At 40.0% G+C, this 22362-nt stretch overlaps 1 protein-coding gene across 2 annotated transcripts in view; it reads right to left on the bottom strand.

The window, feature by feature from the left end:
- The window catches only part of KATNA1 (katanin catalytic subunit A1), a 37322-nt gene extending 21203 nt beyond the window's left edge, over positions 1-16119 (bottom strand). Inside the window, exons 1-4 of one of the 2 annotated variants that reach the window (XM_013056264.2) lie at positions 15804-16119; positions 9658-9846; positions 8069-8243; positions 4686-4843 (exon numbers count right to left, since the gene is read on the bottom strand). In XM_013056264.2, coding sequence (XP_012911718.1) covers positions 4686-4843; positions 8069-8230 — 320 coding nt within the window. In that variant the 5' untranslated portion in view covers positions 8231-8243; positions 9658-9846; positions 15804-16119. The remainder of the gene's footprint in view (positions 1-4685; positions 4844-8068; positions 8244-9657; positions 9847-15803) is intronic. The other variant, XM_004752775.3, reaches the window with a different exon arrangement.
- Between the last annotated feature and the right edge of the window lie 6243 nt (positions 16120-22362).

The following is a 22362-nucleotide window of genomic DNA, read 5'->3' as shown; positions in this document are numbered from 1 at the left end:
TCTGCTCAGTGGGGAGCCTGCTTCCCCCTCTCTCTCTGCCTGCCTCTCTGCCTACTTGTGATCTCTCAAATAAATAAGTAAAGAAAAGAAAAGAAAATCAGTGTAGAAAAGCAGAGAAATCAAAGTGATCTTCACCTATGTAAAGAATTATACAGACACTAACTATAGACAATGGTGAGCCTTCAGGAAGGATACTAGAGAGAAGGTGGTTCAGTGAATAGAAAATCTGAATACTAGCTCAAGAGGCTTAGGTTTTAGCTAACTGCTGCTCAAAGGTTTAAGAAAGATGAGTCCAGGGCTGAGAAAGATACACCGATAAAGGGAACAGAAAGCAGGGTTATCGGCAGGTTACAAATGTTACGGAGGCATGAGATGAGGGCCCGGCTTAAGGCAGTAAGCAATATAAGTCTGAGAGATACACTATTAAAAAAGATACTCCTAACCATGGAAAGTTGAGAATGAGGATTTGGCGGGATGATAAAGACAAAAAGGAATGATGGGGGTTTAATTTTTGAATTTAGGCACCTGGATAGCCAAGTGGAGCTATTTCTTTAAAAGATGTATTTATTTTCCTTTTACTAGAAAAATAATATAAAACAGACACAGAAATATAATCAAGTGTAAAGAATAAAAGTCACCTGTAACCCCATTACCCAGAGTTAACCACTAACATATTAGTCTATTTTCTTATAACTACCTTTCATTTAAACAGAACTGGAACTGTTATATACACATCCACTCATATTTTTCTCTAATCATATAAGGCATTTCCTGTATCATCACCTCATAAATGGCTTTTAATGACTAGATGGCAGTTACATGTAAAATATGCCACTTTCTATCCACTTCTTACTGCTAGCTATTCAGTCCTCCAAAAACTAATTTACTGAACTATCACTGTTGATTATGCACTTGGAACAAAAAAATTTCAAATGAAGTTTAATAAAACCTTTACTCTTACAGACTTATATCTGTGTATGTATGTATGTGCATGGAGAGGGCGCATCAATGAAGACATCAGATGATGCTACATGCAGTCTAGAAAAATAAAGGAGGGTAGAGGTTCTCATCGGGGGCGGGGGGCATTTCAGGTAGGGTGGTTGGAGAAGGACTTTCTCAGGTAACATCTCAACAAGGTGAGACCTAAAGGAAATGAGAGAACAAGTCATGAAATGTCTGAGCTGAAGGAAAGGCATGTGCAAAGAAGTGAAGCATCTGTGTGTCTGACCTGCTCGAGGATGAAGAGTTGTAAGAACTCAGGTTCTAGAGTTAGTATGGAATGGGACCACATGTGCTGCTGGAAGAAGATGGTGAAACTTCCGGTTTTATTGAGAGATAAGGAGATACCTGAGGGATGCTGGGTTTTAAAAGACATTTTAAAAGATTCACATTTAATAATTTTGAAGCTATTTCTAATCTTTGCTCTAAAAGGGGGTTTTAAAAGACATTTTAAAAGATTCACATTTAATAATTTTGAAGCTATTTCTAATCTTTGCTCTAAAAGGCTCAGTGAACCACCTCGTACAAACGTTTCTGTGCATGATCATAGAAGAGAACAGTGGGGGCGCCTGGGTGGCTCAGTGGTTTAAGCCTCTGCCTTCGGCTCAAGTCATGATCTCGGGGTCCTGGGATCGAGTGGGGAGCCTACTTCCCCGTCACTCTCTGCCTGCCTCTCTGCTTACTTGTGATCTATCAAATAAATAAATAAAATCTTTTAAAAAAATAAGTAGATGTATTTATTAGAACTACTCATTATTAGTTCTCCTGAAATGAAGAAAAAAGAAATCATAAATAAATAAATAAAAGAGAATACTGGATCAGCTCAATCTTTTCTTTAAATGGGACTAAAATCCAGCTGATGACAAGGTCAGAATCACCAACAGAGTTTAAGAATGAGTAAGCTCTCGGGCGCCTGGGTGGCTCAGTGGGTTAAGCCGCTGCCTTCAGCTCAGGTCATGATCTCAGGGTCCCGCATCAGGCTCTCTGCTCGGCAGTGAGCCTGCTTCCTCCTCTCTCTCTCTCTCTGCCTGCCTGCCTCTCTGCCTACTTGTGATCTCTCTGTGTCAAATAAATAAATAAAATCTTAAAAAAAAAAATTCTTAAAAAAAAAAAAAAAAGAATTTATTTATAAAAAAAAAAAAAGAATGAGTAAGCTCTCGTAAGCATGAGTACAAATGAAGACTAACAAAAAATATAAAACTTCGAGGGCTATCTAGTTGATGGAGTAAAATAAACTACAGGAAGGAGCAAAGAAACAGCAAATCAAGTCAAAGAGGAGAACTTTATAGTTAAGAGTGATCCATCCAAGGCACTTAAGATGAGGGACAGAAAAAGGTACTGAAGAAAGCAAAAAGCAATCAGAAAGGAAACTAGAACTTATCATCATAGAATTTCTTAGATGAAGAGACTCCTCTAATTCAACGTTCTATTACTCCCAAGGAGACTCCTCCTGCCTATGCTTGTTAGATTGAGGTGACCAAATAATTCATTAAATTTGAAAGGAACTAAATTTTCACTGGGCACATGTATTCATCAGAAAGTTCTTACCAATAAAGTCGGAAAGAAGTTACAGGGCTGTTATGGACTGAATGTGTCCCCCCAAAATTCAGCATCATTAAATCTCTCATCCCCAATGATACCAGTTCGAGTAAGGGACTAATTAAAGTTAAGGGAACCGGGCTGGCTCAGTCAGTAAAGCATGTGACTCTTGATCTCAGGTTGTGAGTTCAAGCTCCATGTTGGGCATGGAGCTACTTAAAAATAAATTAATTAAATAAAGTTAAATAAGGTGTTGATCTGAGGACCCTGTCCTTGTGAGAGACACCGGAGAGCCTGATTGTTCCCAAAGACAGAGACAAGGCAGCTGTCTGCCCAGAAGAGTCCTCAGGAACCAAACTAGCGAGCACCTTGATCTTGGACTTCTGGTCTCCAGAACTGTGAGAAATAAAGACAAATTTCTGTTGTGTGAGCCACCAGTGTGGTGTATTTTGTTATAGCAGCAGGAAAAGACTATTAGCACAGGGGCCAAATGATGATTCTCCAGAAAGAGGAAAGAAAAAGAAAATAAATAGGAATAAAACATATTTATAGGCAAGAAAAAATAAAAACACAACTTGACTCATTATTAGTTCTCCTGAAATGAAGAAAAAAGAAATCATAAATGTAGAAAAAGATTCACTTACAAATATTCACTTTATAATAACAAAAAGTGGAAAACAACTAGTAAGAACACGATTAACTATGTAGGTTATATATAACCCTTTAAAAGCACCCAAACCTGAAATATCTCCTAGGTAAACCTGTATTATTTCAGACTCTTAGAGAGTAAAAACCCAGAATCCACATTTTAATAAGTGCCCCAAGAGATCTTTAGGTATTCTAGAGTTTGAGAATAACTGGTACGGCAGATAATGTCAGCTTTATAATCAAATATATCTGTGTTCAAATTCTAGCTCCACCAATTATTAGCTTTGTGATAATGGGGAAAAGTCACTGTACACCAAACTATCTTATCTGCAATATAAGGAAAACAGGACTTATTTGAAAAACTAACTGTGAATAAATGAAATAACATGTATAGTTCTAACAGTGCTTAGGACACATGAGCACTCAACATCTAGCACTCATCATAAATTACAATCAAGCAGAGAGTTACAAATGACAATGTGAAGCTGAAAAACACTGACCAACGTCTTCCTTATTAGTGCAAGGTTCTCAAACTGCTTAGGGGACAAAGGACCTGCAAATCAGTGTTTTTTTTTTAAAATGCTCTTACACACTCCCACGTTTAGGTCCACAATACAAACTAGGAAATCTATTATGTGAGTGGAATAAACAAGTGACAACCATCTGACACTTGTCAGGAAAAAATATGGAGGGAAACCAAGCATGACTGGCTGTGTAGAACATTTCAGTAAGTATCACTTTCACTGTTCATTTGCTAGCTCCAGATAATAGGAAGCCAAGGGGAAAAATGGCCAGAAAAACCCCTAAAATGGAGAACATTTTATCCTTTTCTTTCTGTGAATTAAAAAGCCCATTTTTCAGGGCACCTGGGTGGCTCAATTGGTTAAGTGTTGCCTTTGGCTCAGGTCATGTTCCTGGGGTCCTGGGATTGAGACCTGCATCGGGCTCTCTGCTCACTGGGGACCCTCCTTCCTCCTCTCTCTCTGCCTGCCTCTCTGCCTACTTGTGATCTCTCTCTGTCAAATAAATAAATAAAATCTTTTAAAAAAAAAAAAGAGCACATTTTTCATTTCAACAATTTTGATGAACAGCATTATTCTATGATAGCATGTTTGAGAACTACTGTTTTAATCTAACTCCCTCACTTTACCTAAGAAAAATCTGAAGCCTAGAAAGATTACATGTTTTTTCCAAAGCTACGGATAGTGGCAAAGAGAGAATGAGAGCCCAGATATTTCAATTCCCAGCTCCTTCCAGAAGATAATGTTGTTTCCACTACTTCTATAACCCTACTCACAAAAGCGCATTTTGGATTATTTCCACCTAAGTTTAATTTATCCACACGGGTCATAGTTACATGATACACAATGTAAGAGTTCCAAAAGGCATTCAGTAAAAAACCTTCTCCTGTTCTGTGTCCTGACCACCCAGCTCTCCTAGATATAGCCAACGCTATTCGTTTTCTGGGCGAATATGTTTCTTGAAAGGTCTCCACTCACCTTCGTTCAACAGGCACAGGTAAGGACCAGACTTCCCCCTCAGAGGCTGGGAGCTCATGCTGTGCAGCTTTCAGTGGAGTGTTGTCTAGCTTAAAGCTCTCCAGGGTTTTCATAATATCCTTAACATGTTTAGCTTCCACATTTATTTCTTGCCAAACCTGGTGTCAAAGGAGAATATGGCTCTTTAAATATCTATAACCAATAAATCACTGCCAAGACTAAATCAGGGCCATTTATTAGAGATGTTGGAAACCTCCATTTTGACATCAGCAATCCCATAAACCATGCCAAAATATTCTGTCAAAATTTTAAGGATGGTTCATTAAGGAGTGCCTGGGTGCCTCAGTTGTTTTAAGCATCTGCCCTTGGTTCAGGTCATGAACCCACAGTCCTGGGATCGAGCCCTACATTGGGCTCCTTGCTCAGTGGAGAGCCTGCTTTTCCCTCTGCCTGCCACTCTGCCTGCTTGTGTTCTGTCTCTTTGTCAAATAAATAAATAAACAAATAAAATTTTAACCCCCCCAAAAAAGAATGGTTCATTACGTTTTTATTTGCAACTGTAAGAAAAAAATGAACTAAATATTCTGACCAATTAAATCATATTACTAACATATGGTTTGTACTCAAACTGCATAACATACTGAAGTTAGCTATAACTTTCTTTTTGGAAATTCTAGTAAAAAGAATCCTTTTGTAAATTGCTTCTTTGATGGTTTTTATTCTGTTACTGGACTTTTTTTTTTTTTTAAGATTTTATTTATTTATTTGACATAGAGAGATCACAAGTAGGCAGAGAGGCAGGCAGAGAGAGAGCAGGAAGCAGGCTCCCCAGTGAGCAGAGAGTCCAATGCGGGGATCTATCCCAGGATGCTGGGATTATGACCGGAGCCAAAGGCAGAGGCTTTAACCCACTGAGCCACCCAAGTGCCCCATGATATTGGACTTTTAAAATGGTGATGAGAATGCACTAATTTCATAGCCCATTAATGGACTGAAACCTATAGTTTGAAAAAAATGGCTTCAGATGACGAATAGCACAATTCACATAAAACCAAGATTTCTTTTAAGCATTCTCGACTCAACTTATAAACAATATATACAAAATACTGAAATAAAGTTGGTAATGTTTTTTTTTTTGTTTTGTTTTCTGGGTTTTTTTTTTTTTTTTTTTTTTGATACTGTTTGGTTTTAAAACTAAATGATTCAAGTATCTTTACCAAAAAAGCGTAGACTTTTGGGGCACCTGGGTGGCTCAGTCAGTTAAGTGTCTCACTCTTGGTTTTGGCTCAGGTCATGATCTCGTGGTTGTGGGATTGAGCCCTGTGTTAAGCTCTGTGCTCAGCAGGGAGTCTGCTTCCCCCTCCAATCGCCTGCACACTCTATTCTCTAAAAAATAAATATAGGGGTGCTTGAGTGGCTTAGTTGGTTGAGAGTCAGGTTCTTGATTTTGCCTCAGACCATGATCTCAGGCCTATGATAGCTAGCCTCACGCCTGGCTCCAATTAGCCACCCAGGCGGTCAGCAGGGAGTCTGCCTGTGATTCTCTCTCTCCTTCTGCCCTTCTCCCTCCTGCCTCACTCCCACCCCAAATAAATACATAAATCTCATAGGGAAAAAAAAAAAAAAGCTTAAGACTTTTAAAATAAAAGTCTCCGGGCTAAAGGGGCACCTGATCGGCCCAGTTAAGTGTCTAACTCTTGATCTCAGTTCAGTTTTGATCTCAGGTTGTAAGTTCCAGTCCCACCTTGGGCTCCACACTGGATGTGGAGTCTACTTTAAAAAAGTCTCCAGGGGTGCCTGGGTGGCTCAGTGGGTGAAAGCCTCTGCCTTTGGCTCAGGTCATGATCCCAGGGTCCTGGGATTGAGCCCTGCATCGGGCTCTCTGCTCAGAAGGGAGCCTGCTTCCTCCTCCCTTTCTCTCTGCCTGCCTCTCTGCCTACTTGTGATCTCTGTCAAATAAAATAAATAAAATCTTAAAAAAAAAACAAAACAAAACAAAAAAAAACGTCTCCAGATGGGGCGCGTGGGTGGCTCAGTGTGTTAAAGCCTCTCCCTTCAACTCAGGTCATGATTCCAGGGTCCTGGGATCGTGCCCATCGGGCTCTCTGCTCAGCAGGGAGCCTGCTTCCTCCTCTCTCTCTGCCTGCTTGTTATCTCTATCAAATAAATAAATTCTTAAAAAAAAAAAAAAAGTCTCCAGCCAACAAACAAAAGTCTTTCAGTGACAAATTTAAAACTCTTTATGAAATAAAAAACTTTCCCTCTTCTGGTAATGTAAGGGATATGCAGAGGCAGATATAGGGGAAAAGGTTTAAGTTCAAAGAGGTAGGATATTTCCCTCTTTTAAAGAAATTAAGTATAGGGTGCCTGGGTGTCTCAGTTGGGTAAATGCGCTGCCTTTAGTTCGGGTCATGATCCCAGAGTCCTGGGATCAAGTCCCACATTGGGCTCCTTTCTTGGCAGGAAGCCTGCTTCACCCTCTCCCTCTGCCTGCTGTTCCCCCTGCATATGCTCACTCTCCTTCTCTCAAATAAATAATTTTAAAATTCTTACAAAAAAAAAAAAAAGGAACCAAAATTAAGTACAAAAATGGAATACTATCCATAAAAGCAGTTTAGTGGAATCTGAGGGATAACACTGTACCAAGAAGACCAGCTCAAAAGGACTATTAAATTCTGTTAACATTTCTTTCCTCTGTGATGTACCTAACCTTGCTAGAAATGCCATCTACAGGTGGACTTATAACTTCCACACTTTCCTCATACGGGATTCAAATAGGGTCTGCTTTAGAATATTCTACAGAGGGACACCTAGGTTGCTCAGTTGGTTAAGCGGCTGCCTTCAGCTCAGGTCATGATCCCAGCGACCTGGGATCGAGTCCCACATCTGGCTCCTTGCTTGGCAGGGAGCCTGCTTCTCCCTCTGCCTCTGCCTGCCACTCTGTCTGCCTGTGCTTGCTCGCTCGCTCTCCCTCTCTTTCTCTGACAAATAAATAAAATCTTAAAAAAAAAAAAAAAAAAGAATATTCTACAGAGAATCCGTAGCCATGACATTCAGCTGTCATCTGCAGTTTCAACAATGGCTTAATAAATTCTAATTTTACCAGGTAAAAAAATGTGATGTAGAAAAAAACCATCAAAACCATTATTTTTTAAAATCTATTACATTCCAAAAACTATAACTGAGTAGAACTCCCAATACTGATGACAGTGAATATGGATATTATTAATATAATAAATCAAATTTCAAGTAACAGCATATATAAATCCATGTAACAAACCATACACTCTTCACGTATAACTGCAAAAGGCACTGACAATCTCTTCAAGTCTTCTCTTCTGAGTGCTTAAACCATGAAGACACACAGCAGCCATGATACTCACCTGTTGCCACTTCTGCTGGAGATAGGTATCTTTGACTGAATACAGATACTTGTTCATCTGGTCAAGAACTCCCTGATAATACACCATCGCAGAATCATAGTTGCCCAGCAGCGCATACTCACGGGCCAATTTTACATTCTCACTAATCATAAGAAGACTCATGCTCACTTGTAAGCTAAAAAAAAGAAAGATTTTCACATTAAATGTCTCCTAAAAATAAGTATACAAAGTTTCTCTAAAGTATACACTCTAGTTTCTCTGACTATATACAAGTTGGGGCTCCTTCAAGAAGCTCACAATCACACACACTGCACTTTCCGTCTGTTATTTGCTCAAGCCATTTCTCCTTCTTCAAAGAAAGTTCTTGATTCCCACACACAAAACCCAACCAATGCTTCAAAGTCCAGCTACCCTCTAAACTTCTCAGTCTAAAATAAACTCTTCCCCTTCTAAAGCCCGCTGACGCTTTACCCAGACCAGGCCAAATTTAAATAAAATCGAAGGGGCACCTGGCTGGCTCAGGTGGTGTAGCATTCAACTCTTGATCTCAGGGATGTGAGTTCAAGTCCCATGTTGGGTGTGGAGATTATTCACAAACAAAATCTTACAAAAAGAAAAAAGAAAAGAAAACCCCAAAACACTGGAAAATACTTTAAAAAATCAAACTATGGGTCATTTAAAAATTAAGAAACAAATCTTGGTGAAACTGATAAAGGAAAAGAAAAAAGAACATTCAAATAAATGAAACACAAAATGAAAAAGAGAAAATAACTAGATGGATCTGAGTTAAAAGTAAATGAAATTTTGGAGGCAATGGGGTGGCTCAGTTAGTTAAGTGACTGCCTTCGGCTTAGGTCATGATCCAAAAGGTCCTGGGATCAAGTCCCGCATCGGGCTCCTTGCTCAGCGGGGAGCCTGCTTCTCTCTCTGCCTCTGCCTGCCTCTCTTCTCTGCCTGCTTGTGTGTACTCACTTGGTCTCTCTCTGTTTCTGGCAAATAAAAAATATATATATTTTTTTAAAAATTAAAAATAAATAAATAAATAAAAGAAATTTAAAAAAATTTTTGTTTTATTTTTTCAGTGTTCCAAGAATCACTGTTTTGTTTTTTTAAGATTTTATTTATTTATATGAGAAAGAGAGAGCACAAGATGGGAGAGGCTCAGAGGAAGAAGACTCCCTGATGAGCAGGGAGCCTGAGTTGGGGCTCGATCCCGAAACTCTGAGATCATGACCTGAGCTGAAGGCAGACGCTTAACCAAATGAGCCACCCAGGCACCCAAAATTTTTTCTCCTTTAAAAAGTTGTTCTTCCCTTATTTCCTAGAAAATGGAATTTTAATGGAAGAACTCTACCTTTAAAAGGCTTCAGGTCCAGAGAATCTTTTTCTAGGTGGGTTTTACCTACCCTCTAAGCAGAAAGTAATTCTAATCACATAAAAGTTGATTGAGAAAACAAGGGAAAAACTGACCAACTCTTTTTAGGAGGCTGGGCTCACCTCAATTTCAAAACTGAGTATGAACCCGTTCTGCTTAGGACTATAGATGTGGAAATCCATTAAGAGCTAACAATGTTTCAAAGCACACTCACTCTCTCTCTGATCATGAAGATTCTCCACAGAGGGGCGCCTGCATGGCTCAGCAGATTGAGCATCCACCTCTTGGTTTCAGCTCGGGTAGTGATCTGAGGGTCATAGGGTCAAGCCCAGTGCAGGGCTCCACGCTCAGCAGGGCGTCTGCTTGGGGTCCTCTCTCTCCATCTGCCCCTCCCCTGTCCTCTCTAGGATAAATGAATAGATCTTTAAAAAAAAAAAATTTACACAGGAATGCAAGGATAATTTAAGATTAGAAAATCCATCCTTATAATTCCTCATACTGATGGACAAAAGACTTCAATGGACAAAATGGACAAAAAGAAACAAGTAAACAGCACAAAGGACAATTCAAATAAGAGAAAACCCAAATGGCTAAAAGTACAGATACTATTAACAGATGAATGCAAGTGGAAAGCAATCAAAGTCCCTCTTATACATTCACTAGATTAAAAGCAAGTTAGTAACTCCAATAACACTAAGTATTGGTAAGGATTTGGGAAAAAGGAAACCCTCACATATAACTTGTTGATTAAAAACTGGTATAGTTAAGGCACCTGGGTGGCTTGTGGGTTAAAGCCCCTGCCTTCGGCTCAGGTCATAATCCCAGGGTCCTGAGATCTAGCCCCACATCGGGCTCTCTGTGCAGTGAGGAGCCTGCTTCCCTTCTTCTCTCTCTGCCTGCCTCTCTGCCTACTTGTGATCTCTCTCTGTCAAATAAATAAATAAAATCTTTAAAAAAAAAAAAAACTGGTATAGTCATTTTGAAGAGCAACCTGGCAGTCCTTAGAGAAGCTGCATATACATGTATCCTATGATCCAGCAATCCCACTCTTCTGTAAATATTCCAGAGAAAGTCTCACACAGATTCACAGAGCATGTTTTGGGATGTTAATGAAAGAACTGTTGGAGAAATCAAGGAGCTAAAGACAATCAACCTCTTCCCTGCTAGAGAAATGGGTAAGGAAATGTGCTGGAGGGGTGCTTGGGTGGCTTAGTTGATTGAGCTTTTGCCTTCAGCTCAAGTCATGATCCTAGGGTCCTGGGATCAAGCCCTGCATAGGGCTTTTTGCTCAGTGGGGAGTCTGCTTCTCCCTCTCCCTCTGCTGTTCCCCCCCTGCTTGTGCATGCTCTCTCTCCCCCGTCAAATAAATAAATAAAATCTTAAAAAAAAAGAAAGAAAGAAAGAAAGAAAAGAAAATGTACTGGATGCATTCTCTGGAATACTATGTAGAAGATGGAAGCAATTAACAAAATTTACAAATAGCAACATGCCCAGATCACTGAAATACGGGGTTGGGTGAAAACAAAAAACAAAAAACCAAAACGAAAAAACCTTAGATACAGAACAAGATCTAGACCACAATACCATTTTATAAACTCAAAATACATACGCTATACAAAACACTCTTTTGCCAGAGATAAATACAAATCCAAAAACACATATTAAGTATCTTAGAGTGCCTTTGGAGGATAAAGATACAGAAATATGAGTGAAGAAAGAAGATGAAGGGTAAGGAAGAAAAAATAAATATTACAAAATAATGGTCTTCTATCAATATACAATGAGAGACAGCTTCCAGAATGGGTCTCCGTACCCTCTGCCCCCTTGTTTCCATAGCCTTGTGAAATCACCTTCATTTGAATGTGAGCTTGAAACAAACAGAATAATCAAAATAACGAAATGTCATTTCTGAGATTAGACTGTAACTTCCATCTCTTTCACTGCCTCTTGTTGGCCCACTCTAAGCTGCCCTGTGCAGAGGCTCACATGACAAAGAACTGAGGGAGGCTCCAGGCCAAGAGGCAGTGAGGAACTGAGGCCTTCCGTTCAATAGTCTAGAGGAGCCGAATCCTGCCATAACCATGTGAGGGAGCCTGGAAGCCGATCCTTCCTCAGTTGAGTCCTCAGATGATGCAGCCCTGATACTTTGATTACAGCCTGTGAAAGACCCTGAATCAGGAGCACCCAGCTACCATATGCCCACAGCCCAACCAAAGAAACTGTGAGATAAAAGTTCATGGTTTCGAGCCACTACGCTTTGGAATAATTGGTTATGAAGCAATACAGCTATGAAGTGACGTTTGTAAGTAACTCAAGATTGAGCACTGGAGGGCCAAAAGAAAAAAGACTCATGACCTACATAGTGATTCCATGGAGTCATGACCACTCATAATATTCCATCTTAATAAAAGCTCCATGGCCAGGGTATATGGCTCTCTGTTACTTAGATATACCTCTAGCAACCTAGAACCTTGTTTGGCACACAGTCAATATTCAGTCAATCTCTGAATGAATGAATGATGACAGGCTTTTGTTTGAACTACCAAGACTTCTTATCTTTGTCCAGTTCCTGAACCTCAGCACTCTCACATTCCTTCACCCTCAACTCATCCTTACCAGAACTGTGACTGCTTCTGCCCTAAGGCTCTAGATGCCCTATAGTGACACCTCATCTGGGAAACAATGTTAGAAGAGTATAGCTGGGGCCAGGTACTGGCAGTATACAGTGTATCCTGATGAACCTGGATAAAACTCTGATGTCTTCTTCTCTCTCTTTCCCTTAATTGAAAGATCTGGATGGATCCAGATCTTTCTTTCTATCCCCCCTACTTAAAAAAAATAAAAAATAAAAAACAAAAACAAAACTAAATCAAGTTGTTACTGATACACAGATTTCATCTACTTTTTTTTTTTTAATATCATGATTCAATGTCCCACAACTCATAGAGTTCACTCCAGTCCTTCCTTGAAGGTTCTGTGTTATGAATACTTCTTTCTAGTCAGAAAAAAATTCTTTAGCATCCAATGAATTGACATTTTCTAACAAAAAGAAATACAAAATCAATCCAAGGTCACCTGAAAAATTTTTGATTATCAAAGAAACAATGTGTTTACTGAAAATAGTATCAAAATACCCTTAGCTGATTAAATGTGAGACAAAAATAAATTTTCCTATTCTTCTAGAAGTCTCTAAGACAGCTTTCTTTTCAAATAAACAGCAACACTGCAAATTTATGAGACTCCAATTTTGAAGATTATTTTTTTTAAATATTTTATTTATTTATTTGACAGACAGAGATCTCAAGTAGGCAGAGAGGCAGGCAGAGAGAGAGGAGGAAGCAGGCTCCCCGCCGAGCAGAGAGCCCGATGCAGGGCTAGATCCCAGGACCCTGGGATCACGACCCGAGCCGAAGGCAGAGGCTTTAACCCACTGAGCCACCCAGGCGCCCCTGAAGAATATATTCTTATCATTGTTAAAATTACACTGTAGTACAGAAATGAAGTTTACCTGGCACAATACCTGGCAATTTCTGAAGAAATGAGTATATTTGGAGAAAAGCCTACAGTCAAATTTTAACCACCATGAACAGTGAAGAGTAACTACTGGTTCAATTAATAAAACACTTATAAAAATGAGATTGTTCAAAAACTCAGATTCTTGATTAGAGAGATTATTAAAGAGACCAATAACCTTAGGTAATGCCTATTTTATCTCGAAGCAAGCTTTTCCTTTACATTATCCTATCAGAACCAACCTTTTGCTTACATGGCTTATATATTCACTTTTGCTAATGATTAAATCAATTTAAATTAAGGAGGGTACAACATGAAATTTTAATTCAAGTAAAAGAGAGTAAACATTTTTAGGCGATAAAAAATATTGTAACGAAATTTCTAGCAAACTTAATAGTTGCTGTGGTGTGTGTGGAATCTCCACAAAGAGACTTAGGGTGTCTTTTTCTCCTTCAGGATTAGGGAAAAGAAGTGATTAAAGAGACACAAAAAGAACAGGCAATAGATCCAAACATCTGAGGTTCTAGGATTCCTACTCTCTTCCGAAATAATAAATATGGGGCCTTCCTTATTTCACACCTAAAAAGGATACCATATCCACTTAATTTTTTAAGGCTTTAGACTGGGTTCCACTAATACTGCAGTTTTACTCTAATGTGCATAGGTCACTCATTCAAGAAGTATTTACAGAGCACCTAATCAGTTGCAAGGAATTGTACTGAAGACAAAAATAAAAATTAAACCTTTAAATCCTTGAAGTTTAGTAGAGGGGACATCATTTGATCTATCTTATGTGTCTTTTCTTTATTTAGGAGGAGGAAACAAGCACAGCATAGTATTAAGCACAGGCTAAAAAATCAACATCTATGTTAAAAATATTTATCTGTGAGGCACCTGAGTGGCTCCATCATTCAGCGTCTGCCTTCAGCTCAAGTCATGCTGGGATCAAGCCCTGGCATCCAGGCTCCCTGCACAGCGGGAAGCTTCTCCCTCTCCCACTCCCCATGCTTGTGTTCCCTCTCTCGCTGATTATCTCTATCACATAAATAAATAAAATCTTAAAAAAAAAAAAAGTTATCTGTAAAGCTGATGTCCTAAAACAGAAACACATGAACTTCAAGCATACATTTTCTTGAAGGCATTTCTGTAAATCGAGTGTAACTTTAAATGTGACAATACAGTATTAAGCAATGTTCAGAATGTTCATCTCTGGAATATGAAAACAATCATAATACTAAGTTACAGTCAGTAGCTAATGATTATAAATACATACAGTAAATGAGTGACCCATGATCAATTACAGCATGGCATACATTCTTCTTACTTTTATAATCACTGTATAATAAATATTCAAGAAGCATGAGAAAGTTATCAAAAGAGTGCCTGCTCAGGAAAAAAAGGATATATATATATATATATATATGTATTTAGTAAACCTTCTCTGTTTATATTTATATAAACAAAATAAATCAGTGAATGTAACAATTAAAATGTAATTTAAAAGCCATTTTCAAGCCATATCAATAAACACTACAAGCAAAAACTATTTAGCATATTGTCAACACTGACCACATTGATTTGAAACACTATCTTTTTAACCAATCATGTAGCTAAAAAGAAAAACCTAAACCTTGTTGTAAAGAGAAGTTCAACAATGTTGTTAGTACAGTACATTTCACAAGATTTCCTAATTCTTGTACTTGTCAGAAGAATAACTCCAGTTTCAATAAGATGCAGAATCGCTGTATAATATACCAAGTACAGAACATGTAAAACGAAAAAGCTTCTTGAATAACCAATGCCATAGAGAAGATTTACATAGCTTTCCACAATCTAGGAAAGTTGGAAATTAGTCAGCACTGCCTTTTTTTTTTTTTTAAAGGCATGATACAGTAATATTAACAATAATACAAAATACAAGAGTTCTGCTGCTATTCCTGTGTGAGAACTCACTGATTACAAAAAATTATCTCATTTGGAAAAGACAATAGGACTGCACATTGAGACACTTAGTCCTGTGAACTTTACAAGAATCTTTATTGATACCGTGGTGTTCTATCATTGTGGCAAAGATTCTAAAACACTAGGAATGTTTTCAGCAGGAATAAAGGTCTGATTTCAAAGAGGATTACATAAATCGATGCTTTCAAGACAGAATGATGCAAAATTGTGCTGTTAGAATTTAGTAACATATAAAATGGCACTTCGCAATTAAAAGAGAAATTTATTTTTGATTAAATAAGGGCTGAGACTATCCACTGTAAGGCACTTAGGGATCCACGTTTATCTCTAGCTTCGTCTCCGTATACTACACGATATGAAACAAAGGTCTGGAGGGAATACATATTTTTAAAAGGTACGAACTCTAAAGCAAAAGGGCCAAAAGCCTCCCAGAGGATGCCCGGCGCCAGAGTAAAAAACATCCTCAATAATATCACACCTACCTAACAAAATGTAAGAAGAGATTCCATTTCAAGGCTTTCGAGGTTTTTCAGGGGTGAGGATATGGGGCGGGGTCGTGGACGAATTCGGGAGAGAACCTCTCAAAAAAGCGAAGAAATAAAGATATACATGTTTTTCCGACCAGAGACTTCTCTAATGACACAAGCCTAGAAAAGGGATCGCCAGGAACCCCCAAAAGTCCCAGGCTGGAGAGGATCCTCAGGAAGAGGACCCGTCACCAGAGCCACAGGTGTCAGCGACAATCTGAGGACCTGAGGCCTCGGCGGCAAGTAAGGGTAGTCTCACGGCAGGATGGGCAGAGCTCTCATTGCTGGCCGCGAGTCCCTCGCCGAGCTGGCCACTGGGGTCGGGGATCCCCGGAGCACGGGGAGAGTAGACACTCACCTGTGGCTGCCAGGCTCCCTGGGAAACCACCCACCGCCAGGCGGAGGGGAAGGGCCGTGCGTGGCTCAGGGCGGCTAGAAGGCAGGGCCGGCCCTACCCAGCCCAAACACTCTGCTCCGTGCTCACGACCCCAGCACGACGGTGTCCAACCGTCACCAGCCCCCAGTGCTTCTTCAGCTCGCCGAGAATTTGAAGGCAAACCCGCCAGGGTCACTTCCGGTGCTGGGGGAGGCCTCGGTGACTCCACCGCACGCGGGGCGACGCCCCGGGAGCGAGGACGCCGGGCGGCGTGCGCGCGCCGGGCGCCAGGCACCGGGCGTGGGGGGCTGAACGCAGCTGGGCGGGGCTGGCGGAGCGCGCCTGCGCAATCCGCACAGCCTCCTGGCTGCGGTCTGGGCAGTGAGGCTGGTGAGGTTTTAAGTTAGTATCAAGGATCATATTTTGGTATCTTTTTCAAAGATCTCCCTCACATTTCCTCATATTTGATTTTCACCACACTCCTCAAAGGATAGGAAGTCAGAGTGTCTATTTTACAGGTGAGTGTCAAGGGTCAAATAATTTGTTTATGACAAATCCATATACACAGAATTCGACTGAGGCTCTTGTCACGACATAGGATGAATAAAATAGGGAATGGGTAAACAAAGATAATCGGACGTGCTTCTAGTGGAGCTATATTTTCTTGATTTACTTTTTTGATCTTTCTCTTAGCACAACCAGAAAATACACAATACTATGCTGTTTCAGGATTTAGATACGTACTACTCAGTACAACTGGCCATGCTTCCTCCAGTCTCAATCTCCATCCTCTCCCTCCACCTAAAGTAGAATGAGACACTAGACATGTTTTCCTTTATGAGTGCATGGTTATTAAAATTCTAATCTTAGGGGCACCTGGGTGGCTCAGTGGGTTAAAGCCTCTGCCTTCGGCTCAGGTCATGATCCCAGGGTCCTAGGATCGAGCCCCACGTCGGGCTCTCTACTCCGTGGAGAGCCTACTTCCTCCTCTCTCTCTCTTTGCCTGCCTCTCTGCCTACTTGTGATCTGTCTGTCAAAAAAATAAATTAAAAAAAATTTCTAATCTTAAATCATCGCAGCAATTTAACACAGACTTATATAAAGGCAAGTCCAGGGAAATAAATCCATTTAGTCCACAAATATTTATTGAGCAAGTACTATGCTGTCGACACTGTTGTAGACATTGAGTATATAGCGATCAAAAAAAAAAAAAATGTCTCATGTTGCTTAAAGTCTTGTAAAATCCTTGCCTAAGTAGAAAATAATAGTTTTGCTATGGTGGACAGGAACTCCATTGTAATGGAGCAAATAAAATTGTAATTAGTACAGCTAAATAAATAAATAAATAAGAAATATAAAAAATTCTGGGACGTACAGATTAATTATCCTACTTAGGCTGAATCAAACTTCACCTTTTGTATGTGTACAAAGGTATGATGAATTATAAAGCCCATTTGTACTTTTAAAACTTCTCAAAACAGAGGTGCTTGAGTGGCCCGGTGGCTAAGCAGCAGACTCTCTTGGTTTCAGCTCAGTTCATGACTTCAGGGTCCCCGAGTGGAATAGAATTCTCTCTCTCCCTTTGCCCCTCCTCACTCCTCACACTCACTCTCTAAAATATATCCTAAAACAAAACAAAAACTTCTCAAAACAAAATGAATGCATATTATATAATTCCATGTATATGAAATTCTAGAACAGGCAAAAATAATTTATAGCAACAAAAAGCAGACCAGTGTTTGCTTGAGGCTGAATTAAGGGCGGGAGGAGGGAGGAAAATGATTAGACTTCTCACAGGCATGAGGAAAGGATTTGAGGTGATGGAAATGTTACATACCTCAATTATGGTAGTGGTTATACAAATGTATATATTTATTAAAACTCTTCAAATAGAAAACATAAAATGGATGCATTTTATTGTGCATAAGTCATACCTCGATGATCAAGTTGAATTTTAAAGTAAAAAAACCTCCAGGGGCGCCTGGGTGGCTCAGTGGGTTAAAGCCTCTGCCTTCGGCTCAGGTCATGATCCAGGGGTCCTGGGATGGAGCCCCGCATCGGGCTCTCTGCTCAGCAGGGAGCCTGCTTCCTTCTCTCTCTCTGCCTGCCTCTCTGCGTACTTGTGATCTCTGTCAAATAAAAAAAAAAAAAAAGGAACTAGAGCTTCTTAAACAACAAAACAAAACAAAACAAAAAACCTCTCCAAAGAATGGTTTACATTCACTAGTTCGTTTCTTCCTTAGTAGTACCAGTTAGGGAAACTACACTAACCTGTAGTAGCTCCTACCTCTAGGTTTCAAACAAGATTTTTTTTTAATGGGAATATAAACCCCCTTATACCAAAAAAGAACTCCCAAGTTTACTGTTTTATCTATTAAATTTAAATTTTAAGAATTTACGTCTCATCAGAGAAATCTAAATCTTTTTTTTTTTTTTTTTAAAGATTTTATTTATTTATTTGATAGAGAGAGATCACAAGTAGACAGAGAGGCAGGCAGAGAGAGAGGAAGGGAAGCAGGTTCCCTGCTGAGCAGAGAGCCCGACGTGGGACTCGATCCCAGGACCCTGAGATCATGACCTGAGCCGAAGGCAGCAGCTTAACCCACTGAGCCACCCAGGCGCCCCTCTTCAGAGAAATCTAAAAGGACTTTCAAAACCAATTTATTAATTTTACTCACCTGGTTGATTGTATCGGGCAGTCCTTATCTATATACTTCACAAATTTGAGCCATCTCTTGAGTACAGAGCATATATAAAACAAGAAAAGTTTAACCATGAGTAAGAATTGCTGGGTTTTTAGATTATGTCACAATATTTGCAGTAACAAACTGGGGCAGATCCCCAGTGTTGTTCATTAAGCTTATTGTATACATTCTTCCTAAATAATAGCTTCCATCACTGTCCTGCTACTCCCAGACTGCTGAATGCTAGGGGGAGGAAGGCAAAAATCACACCACCATGAAGATTAATGCAGGACAATTGTGTAATTTCCAACCCACCTGAAATATATTTTTCTACATGTTCCACCTCAGTTCTCTCTCCCACTCTCTTCACATTAGTTATTTCAGACTTTAACCACTTTCCTTAAGCCGCTACCCATTTCTGCCCTTTCAGCAAATCATGACGTCTCCACCCTAAGAGAAAATAGAAGCTATCAGATTGAAATTCCCTCAACTTGCTCCTTGTGGCAGAGACTGCCATCTGGCTACCAAATACTCATTTTCTTAGTAACAGAACCAAGCTTGATAAAATTGGGCCATCTGGAATAAGGACTACATTTCCAGACTCTCATGCACCTAGGTGTGGCCATGGATCTAACTTCTGGCCAGTGGAAGTGTTACATAGAACTTTCAGGAAGATACTTTAAAGGAGAGGTCCTGAAACTCTCCCTTATCCCCTTCTCACCATCCCCTCTTTCTACCAGGTGAGAACAGGGAAAAGATGGGTGGAGTATAAGCAGCCGACAACTGATATAAGTCACCCTTAGGATATAAGCCATATGATGAAAGTAGCAGAATTGAACAGACGAGGTGCTGGCTGACTATGAGCAGCTGCCGTTCATACCTGCTGTGGACTGCCAACTCCAGATATTTTATGTCTAAGCAGTGATTGTTTTGGGTTTTATATGCAGCTAAATCTAATCACAATACTTTTACCCTCCAACTTACATATCTCTACTTCACACTTGCCCCCCCCCTTTTTTTTTTAAGATTTTATTTATGACAGAGAGAGACAGGAAGATAGGGAACACAGCACAGGGAGCTGGAGAGGGAGAAGCAGGCTCCTCGCTGAGCAGGTAGCCGTATGGAGATCGATCCCCGGAGACTGGGATCATGACCCAAGTCAAAGGCTGATGCCCAATGACTGAGCCACCCAGGTGGCCCACCCCTTTGGTTTTTGTCTCCCACTTCAACGAAAGCATAGCTTCCTTTGTTTACACCCAAGTCTTCCACTTGAACCTAAAGATTTTTGCTTTTATTTCCACTTTATGTATTCATATGGTTCAAAATTCAAATGATACAAAAGGTTATATAGTGAGAAGTCTACTTTCTTGCCACCCTAGAAATCCAGTTCCCATCATTAGAGATAATCAATGACATCAAATTCATTAATTACCTTCCAGAGATATTATACATGCAATTAAATAATCCAATTGGTTCTTTCATGGGTTTTCTCAAATTCTGCCAGTTTGTCTTCAATCAAAGGACATTCCTTTTTGGTTCTTACAGCTTCTGTTTTCTTACTGGGACTTCCTATCTTAACATTTGCTATGAGAATATTTTTCTTTACTCCAGTCTCAATCTCCATCCTCTCCCTCCACCTTTGTTAATTTTTTTAAAAAGATATTTATTTATTTATTTATTTATTTATTTATTTAGGGGTAGATGCAGGAGAGTCAGAGGATAAGCAAACTCCCCGCTGAGTTGAGAGCCAGTGTGGGGCTTGATTCCAGGATCCTGAGATCATGACCTGAGCTGAAGGCAGACACTTAACAGGAGCCACCCATGTGCCCCATCACTTTGCAGTTTAAGAGCCATTGTACTATCTTTGGCAATTCCTTATGTTGGAATAGGCTCTTGCAGTTGGTCTCCACTCCCCCCCCCCACTGTTATATTCTTTTGAGACTAGGTCATATTTTTGTATTTATGTGTGTCAGGTAATTTGAAGTGTATCCTTGATATTGGATATGTTATGTTATAGATACTTTGGTTTAAATCTGTGATGTATCTCTGGAGGTGCTGGTTTTGTTGTTAAACAGATAATTAACTTGGGCGCCTGGGTGGCTCAGTGGGTTAAGCCGCTGCCTTTGGCTCAGGTCATTATCTCAGGGTCCTGGGATCGAGTCCGGCATCGGCATCGGGCTCTCTGCTTGGCAGGGAGCCTGCTTCCTCCTCTCTCTCTCTGCCTGCCTCTCTGCCTACTTGTAATCTCTGTCAAATAAATAAATAAAATCTTAAAAAAAAAAAAAGACAATTAACTTGATTTGATTTGCTTTCTGTTGAGCAGCACCTCAAATGCCAGTTTAATTCTTTTGTTCTTAGGATGCTTGGATTCTTCCCCACAGATATGTGGCAAATGATTCAGCTAGAGATTTGGGGCTTTCTCAGGCAAGATACCATGAAAATTAGATATTCATCCAGTGCCATTCCTCTCTTTCATGTGTTGACTTCCATCCAGATCTGCCTGTTCTTGGTTCTACTCAGTTATCTTTAGAAGTGGCTGTTTTTGTATTTTCCCCAGAATTTATAATAGTTCTATGGGGGTAAAGTCAGTCATTTATGAGCTTACTTGGTCATAGTAGAAACAGAATCCAGTTATCTTTCAAGTAGGTCATTTGGATGCTAGTTTAGCTAATGAACTTAAAGGACCAGAATTAAATCAAATAGAAAGTTATTGCAGTGGGCGCTTGGGTGGCTCAGTTGGTTGAGTGACTGCCTTCAGCTCAGGTCCTGATCCTGGAGTCCTGGGATGAGTTCCACATTGGACTCCCTGCTCAGCAGGAAGTCTGCTTCTCCCGCTGACCTCTCTCCTCTCATGCTCTCTCTTTTTCTCTCAAATAAATAAATAAAATTTAAAATGAAAGTTATTGCAGTAATTCAGGCAAGAGCTGATGAGGGCCTCAACCATAGTAGTAACAGTAGGGCTGAAGAAGATGAACTGAAGAAAAATGTACAAGGTAAAGTAACTGAGTTTCATGATTGGTTGCCTGGGAGATGATCAAAGTACAAAATGACCTCCTCTAACTGTTTTGCAAATCAGATTAAACAGTAATATAAATTCTATACTAATTAGGGTACAAGTTCAACAACAGTAAGAAATGGGGATTTGTACACACACACAGTTTTGCTTGTTTTCCTTTTCTCTAACATTCTACAATTTATTAGTCCAGCCTGGACAGACAGCCCTACACCATACTATCTTTCAGGTAATCAGGTTCCTTTTTTTTTTTTTTTTAAGATTTTATTTATTTATGAGACAGAGAACACGAGCGGGGTGTGTTGGGGGGTTGTGGATGGAGAGGGACAAGCAAACTCCCTGCTGGAGCCCGAGGCAGGCCTCAATCACTAGACTCTGAGATCATGACCTGAGCTGTAGTCAGAAGTTTAACTGACTAAGCCACCCAGGCGCCTCAGGTAACTATGTTCTACTCCTTTTGTTGACCCACCACCCCTAAGGTGTTTTCCCTAGTTTTCATGGTCAGTATAAAGTCACTACTCTGTCCATGTTCCATCTGGTGGGGAAGAAGGAAAGAGCAAGTGGAGGGCAAGCGGCATCAACTTTACGTGTATATCATATACACTCCTATCCCAAGGGCCAAAACTTAGTCATGTGGCCATACCTAATTCAAGGGAATATGAGAAACATGGGCTCTAGCAGCACAGTCAAAATCTGGACAGGGATGGGGGCTCTATTCAGAAAAGAATGAGAGAATGGACGCTGGGAACAAGAACAGCCTATGTCATTGGTCAACCACTCTGGGCACTAAGGACTTTCTCACCACAGAACAAATTTAAACCTTCTTCAGCGGTAAACAACTCAA

The sequence above is a fragment of the Mustela putorius genome, unplaced genomic scaffold, assembly GCF_011764305.1.
Source record: "Mustela putorius furo isolate JIRA1106 unplaced genomic scaffold, ASM1176430v1.1 tig00003863_pilon_pilon_pilon, whole genome shotgun sequence".
In the NCBI taxonomy this organism is placed as follows: Eukaryota; Metazoa; Chordata; class Mammalia; order Carnivora; family Mustelidae; genus Mustela; species Mustela putorius.
The sequence above is the reverse complement of the archived record's forward strand: the minus strand, read 5'-3'. Positions and strand labels throughout refer to the sequence as shown.